General features: G+C 51.3%; 1 protein-coding gene across 1 annotated transcript in view; it reads right to left on the bottom strand.

The window, feature by feature from the left end:
• Positions 1-6105, bottom strand: part of LOC103803703 (trifunctional purine biosynthetic protein adenosine-3-like) — a gene marked incomplete at its 5' end in the record, with an annotated part of 10776 nt that extends 4671 nt beyond the window's left edge. The window contains 7 exons of the mRNA XM_009076276.1: positions 313-465; positions 665-916; positions 2498-2696; positions 3256-3365; positions 4075-4169; positions 4286-4517; positions 5937-6105. Coding sequence (XP_009074524.1) covers positions 313-465; positions 665-916; positions 2498-2696; positions 3256-3365; positions 4075-4169; positions 4286-4517; positions 5937-6105 — 1210 coding nt within the window. The remainder of the gene's footprint in view (positions 1-312; positions 466-664; positions 917-2497; positions 2697-3255; positions 3366-4074; positions 4170-4285; positions 4518-5936) is intronic.
• Positions 6106-6375: the final 270 nt, after the last annotated feature.

The following is a 6375-nucleotide window of genomic DNA, read 5'->3' as shown; positions in this document are numbered from 1 at the left end:
CCCCTGAGCCTCCTGTTCCCCAGGCTGAGCCCACACAGCTCCCTCAGCCACTGCTCCCAGGACTGACTCTGCACACCCTTCCCCAGCTCCATCCCCTGTCCTGGGACACCTCCAGCCCCTGCATGTCTCTCCTGCAGAGAGGGCCCAGAACTGGTCCCAGCACTCCTGGGGCCTCTCCAGTGCCAGCACAGAGGGACAATCCCTGCCCTGAGCCTGGAGCCACACCATGGCTCATACAGCCCAGGAGCCACTGACCTTCTGGCACACCTGGGCACACTGTGGCTCATGTCCAGAGTCACCTCTGACACTTACCCAGGACAGCACTGACATGTTCTGGCAGAACTCTGGAGATGCCTTCCAGCAATCCTTCCTCAGCAATGATGGCAAAAGCCTTCACATGCCCCGAGCGCAGGACAGGAAGCAGGGAGGGACTGAACATTTTGGCTGGGGTCAGCAACGCATCACCTGCAAACAGAAGGGCCAAGGCAATCAATTGGTTTAAAAGGGCTTGAGGTGTTCAGAATCACAGAAGGTTTGGGTTGGAAGGACCTTAAAGCTCATCTAGTTCCAACCAAGGACCCCTTCCACGAGCCGAGGCTGCTCCAAACCCCCATCCTTGGCAGCACCTGGTCATGAAAACCCCTTGAGAACAAGGACATCATACCTAATGTCTTGTCCCCACAGCTGCCAGGTGCTGGTGAGGAGTAGTGCAGGGAGGACATGAGGAGAATCTTCCTCACAGTGCCAAAGTCACGGCCGTGAATCCCAGGAGAGGCCAATCCAATGAGCACATCTTCCTCCTCAGCTCTCTGCAGCCCCAGGAGCATCTGCCCTCGCTCCACTGCTCCCACCACGAAGCCAGACAGGTCATACTCTCCAGCAGAAAACAAGCCAGTGACCTCTGTCACCTCCCTGCCTGGTGGGGACAGAACCAGCCTGAGGATCTTTTTTGTTAACTTCATAGAATCAGAGTGGTTTTGGCTGAAGGGACATCACAGATCATCCAGTGCCACCCCCTGCCCTGGGCAGGGACACCTCCCACCAGCCCAGGCTGCTCCAAGCCCCATCCAACCTGGCCTGGAACACCCCCAGGGATGGAGCAGCCACAGCTGCTCTGGGCAACCTGTGCCAGTGCCTCAGCACCTCCCAGGGAGCAATTCCTGCCCAATATCCACCTGTCCCTGTCCTCCTCCAGCTTAAGGCCATTATTTTAAGGCCAGTTCTAACTTACAGCACCTCCCAAAGCCCAGGCTGCTCCAAGCCCCATCCAACCTGGCCTGGAACACCCCCAGGGATGGAGCAGCCACAGCTGCTCTGGGCAACCTGTGCCAGTGCCTCAGCACCTCCCAGGGAGCAATTCCTGCCCAATATCCACCTGTCCCTGTCCTCCTCCAGCTTAAGGCCATTATTTTAAGGCCAGTTCTAACTTACAGCACCTCCCAAAGCCCCAGGAGATCCAAGAGAGCGGCCATGCAGTGCAGCCTAAGAAGAACATTCAGATACATCTTAAAAGTCCTTCTTGGTTTCTTACTTCACCTCAAGACTCCAATAAACCAAATATTCAGCAAGTTACTGAAAGAAGCTTCTTCTTCCTCTTCCCCTTCTTCCTCTTCCTCCACTTCTTCCTCCTCTTCTCCTTTTTCCTCTCCTTCTCTCCTTCTCCGTTTCCTTCTTCCTCTCCTTCTCACTTCTCTCTATGATTATCACCCTCATCATTTCATGCTACTTACCTATCACCTCCCTGCTAGGACTGAGCATCAGAGAGGGAGTAAAAACACTCACCCAACCTGTGCCAGTGCCTCAGCACCTCCCAGGGAGCAATTCCTGCCCAATATCCACCTGTCCCTGTCCTCCTCCAGCTTAAGGCCATTATTTTAAGGCCAGTTCTAACTTACAGCACCTCCCAAAGCCCCAGGAGATCCAAGAGAGCTGCAGGGCCATGCAGCCTAAGAAGAACATTCAGATACATCTTAAAAGTCCTTCTTGGTTTCTTACTTCACCTCAAGACTCCAATAAACCAAATATTCAGCAAGTTACTGAAAGAAGCTTCTTCTTCCTCTTCCCCTTCTTCCTCTTCCTCCACTTCTTCCTCCTCTTCTCCTTTTTCCTCTCCTTCTCTCCTTCTCCGTTTCCTTCTCACTTCTCTCTATGATTATCACCCTCATCATTTCATGCTACTTACCTATCACCTCCCTGCTAGGACTGAGCATCAGAGGGGGAGTAAAAACACTCACCCTTGAGGAGTGTGGGCCCTGCAGTTGTGTTCTCCTCTGCCCAAGGCTAAAGCAGCAAGAACTGGCTCCAAAAGCACAAACACCTTCCCTCCATGCTGACCCTCTCCACAGAGAACAAAGAGTTTAACCCCAAAGCTCAACAGGTTTCTCCACCACACAGAAACCACCAACTCCAGTGCCACATTCTGCCTCTCAAATCCATTTCACTAGTGATCATTCCACATCAAGAACCCTCAAATCCCAGAGGAGAGCAGTGTCCATACCCAGGAAAGCACATCCTGCAGCTCTGCAAGCTTCAGCTAGTCCCTCCTGGATGGCTTCAGTCACTTCAGCATCCAGTTTGCCACAGGCTAAACGGCCGAGGAAGAAGAGAGGCTCTGCCCCCTGGGCCAGGAGGTCATTGACACACAGGGCCACCAGGTCCTGGCCCACAGTGTCGTGTCTCTTACACACCTGGGCAACCTGCAAACATGGTGGGGACAGAAGCCACGAAAAACTCAGCTAGGAATCAGCCAGATAAGCAGAAATCTCCTTTTCCCTGAAAAATCACTGCAGAACACACATGGGAGAGATAACCTGGTGTGTTATCTGGTAAAAATCAAGAGCAAACAGCTCATTTTCTGGCAGACAAAAAAATGACAAAATCTATTTTTTAACATTAAATTAAACTCTAGTTCCATCTACCCTGAAATTGTCATTTTGGGTTGGGTTTTTGTTTGCTTCTTGGAATATTGTCATAGAATCACAGAAGGTTTGTGTTGGAAGGACCTCAAAGCTCATCCCATCCCACTATGCCCTGGGCAGGGACACCTCTCACCAGCCCAGGCTGCTCCAAGCCCCATCCAGCCTGGCCTGGAACACTCCCAGGGGTGGAGCAGCCACAGCTGCTCTGGGCAACCTGTGCCAGTGCCTCAGCACCTCCCAGGGAGCAATTCCTGCCCAACAGAGGGGACATGGTGCCACTGGCTTTTAAAACACTCTGGGGAGATAGGAGCTTTGCTACAGCTGACTTGCAAGTTACCTGCAGTTTGGGTCCAAGGCCTTTAGTTTGGGAGACCAGGATGGGATCACCATAGCCAGAGGCTTTCAAGTCAAAGAAACCAGCAAGGCCTCCTGCTTCAGAGCGACAGCCTGGAGGGACAGGCACAGCAGGGGGAGGCTTAAAGGGAAACAAACACCCCAAAGCCTCACCAAGACAGTACTGCAAACCATCCCAGAATCACTGAGGGGGGGAAAAGCCCTCTGAGACCACCAAGACCAACCTGTGACCCATCAGCACTTGTCAGCTAGCCCAGAGCACTGAGTGCCACATCCTGAGCTCCTTGGACACCTCCAGGAGTGGTGACTCCATCACCTCCCTGGGCAGCACATCCCAGTGCCCGACAGCCCTTTCCATGGGGAAATTCCTCCTGATGGCCAACTTGACCCTCCCCTGGCACAGCCTGAGATGTTTCCTCTGGTCCTGTCCCTGTTCCCTGGGAGCAGAGCCTGAGCCCACCTGGCTGCACCTCCTGGCAGTTGTGGAGAGCAGAAGATCCTCCTGAGCCTCCTGTTCACCAAGCTTTTTTTAAATAATTTTTTATTTTATTTATTTTAATCCATTTATTTTACTCTGTTTTCTCTATTCTATTCTTTACTGCTCTGCACCTTGATCAGTGCAATCACCTCCATAGTTATCCACTAGTTAAGCATAAGGGTTGACAAGAAGGACATGTGAGTTTCCTTTCCTTCTGGTGGCTCCAGCACAGCTTCCCAAGCTCAATTTCACCTCCTGGGGAGTCAACAAAGCTCCTTTTCCTCCAATACACTCAAGAAATTCAAAGCTTCTTCCCAGTCTTACCTGCTCTGGTACCACTTACAACAGATGTTGGTGGCAGATGAAGCAGAACATCCCTGGTTAGAGCCTCCACACGTCTCTCCTTGTACATCAGACCCCTGTGGAGAGCAAAGGAGGTGGTGGAAGCAGCAGTGATGTCTTCTGCAAGGAACATCACACAACAGGGACAATTCTGGGGGTGAAAATGTGGCCTAGCATCTCTTTGCTGACATACAGAGAGTGCTGGAGGAGCCTCACGCCGCGGCGGCCAATGTCCTTCCTGAAGGTGGCCCCCTTGAAGTGGATGGCTGCTACACCCCTGTTGGCTTCTCCCAGGGCTTTCACCAGGTCCTCCTCAACTGCGGTGACGGAGAGGACTCTGCCACCACTTGTCACCACTCTGCCATCCTTCAGCGTTGTGCCACCATGGAACACCTGCAGCCCCAGCTCCTTGGCTTGCAGCAGCCCTGCAAGGGCAAAGGTGAGGTGGGTGAGGCACTGGCACAGGTTGCCCAGAGCAGCTGTGGCTGCTCCATCCCTGGGAGTGTGAACTTTCAGGTAGGCTCCCTTCAGGCACTCCCTTTAGGTCACCCCAAAGCTTCTCTTCTCCAGGCTGAACAACCCCAACTCTCAGCTTTTCCTCCCAGCAGAGCTGCTCCGTCCTCTGAGCACCTTGGTGCCTCCTCTGGGCTCTCTCCAACAGCTCCATGTCCTTCCTGGGTTGGGGACCCCAAAGTAAGGACACAGATCACAGAGGAACAGAACTAAGGGTTCCAGGAGCCACAACAGGACAAACCACCACCCTGTGCCAGGGAAAGCTCTGCTGTACCTTGGAATGGTGAATGATTTCTGCAGGGCTTTCCTGTATGGAATCACAATCCATAGCCATTCACTGCCTGGGTTCTCTCCCTGCCATTAAACCATCCCTGCTAGTTTCACCTCAGCATTGCCCCAGCTCCTCTGTCCTGCCCAGGACTCCCCACACCACCTGGATTTGGAGCTCCACACACACTCACATGTGGGGGATCTGCTTGAGGAAAATCCAATTGTTCAGGGTTTGGCTTTTAGATCCCTGCTTGCAGGAGAGGCTAAGGGAAGAGAAGGAAAGTGCTGCCATCACCTGGAAACAGCACAACCAAACAGGTTTATCCTCACTGCCAGCTCAGCAGAGTCTGAGCAAGCAAAAAGGACCTGAACCCTGCAGAAGGTCTCACTGACACAGCACTGCCCCAACAAGGGCTGCAGTGGAAATACAACTCCTTCCCAGCATATTTGAAGGAATACTCTGGAATAAAGTGTTTGTTAAGCCATTAAACTCATAGAATCAGATCCTGGGTTGGAAGAGACCCACAAGGATCACCAAGTCCAACCCCTGCCCTGCACAGGACACCCCAATAACCCACCATGTGCCTTGGATAAAAATGTGGGAATCACCGCAAAAAACGGGAAAAAAACCCCCTAATAAACCACAAAAACTCTGAAGTGGAGTATGATAATAAAATACAGGATTGAACTTCACTGTTTTGACTGGTTTATGTGATTCACAAGTTAGTTACACCATCTCACTCCTAATAGGATGGAAATCAGCTTGAGCAAAGTGAAGCGAAGGAGTTGAGTGGCATAAGGATTTGTTCTGCTCTGTGGTTTGGGTTTTTCCAGGCAGAGAAATGCAGAGTTCCCCAGGACATCACTGACAAACCAAAACAAATCCAGTGGGACAACTGGGAGAGGAGAACATGAGAGCAGAAATCCTTCCAGGGGAGAAATCACCACAACACAACCTTCTCCCTGGGTGATGGAGGGTGACTGAATGCTGCCAAAAAAACAGGTGGCCTTGGTGCAGGGACTACACTGAGACCAAACACCAAACAACCTCCCAGAGTTACCTGTTACCTCCATGCCCTTGGTATAGTCTCCTGGGTACCCTGGGCTGGCCATGACCACACACACAGCTGTGCTGTTCTCTGACCAGGCTGGCATGCAGCTGCAGAGTTTGCCATCAATTGTTGCTTGAATCACTTCATAAAAATCGTTTTTCAGCAGAGGAAGAATCACCTGTAGAAAATTTTCACAGCAATAGAAGTTCATTTTTATTTTGCTGACTTCAACTTAGGGAAATATCAGTTAAAAAAATCAAGTCTCTATGTGCCAAACCATGTGGAAGTTGTGGGTGAGAACTAATTTGCTGCATCTTTTTTGCTACAGAAACAACTTTAGAAACATGAAATATGTTGTGTAGAAGGAACAGGAATTTAGGATTCTCCTATTCTGCTTCTATCCAGGAAACTAGAATCTGAGGAATCACAGAACCATCACGGTTGGAGG

Source organism: Acanthisitta chloris, unplaced genomic scaffold, assembly GCF_000695815.1.
Source record: "Acanthisitta chloris isolate BGI_N310 unplaced genomic scaffold, ASM69581v1 scaffold19966, whole genome shotgun sequence".
NCBI lineage: Eukaryota > Metazoa > Chordata > Aves > Passeriformes > Acanthisittidae > Acanthisitta > Acanthisitta chloris.
Note: the sequence above shows the minus strand (reverse complement) of the source record. Positions and strands in the feature narration are given on the sequence as shown.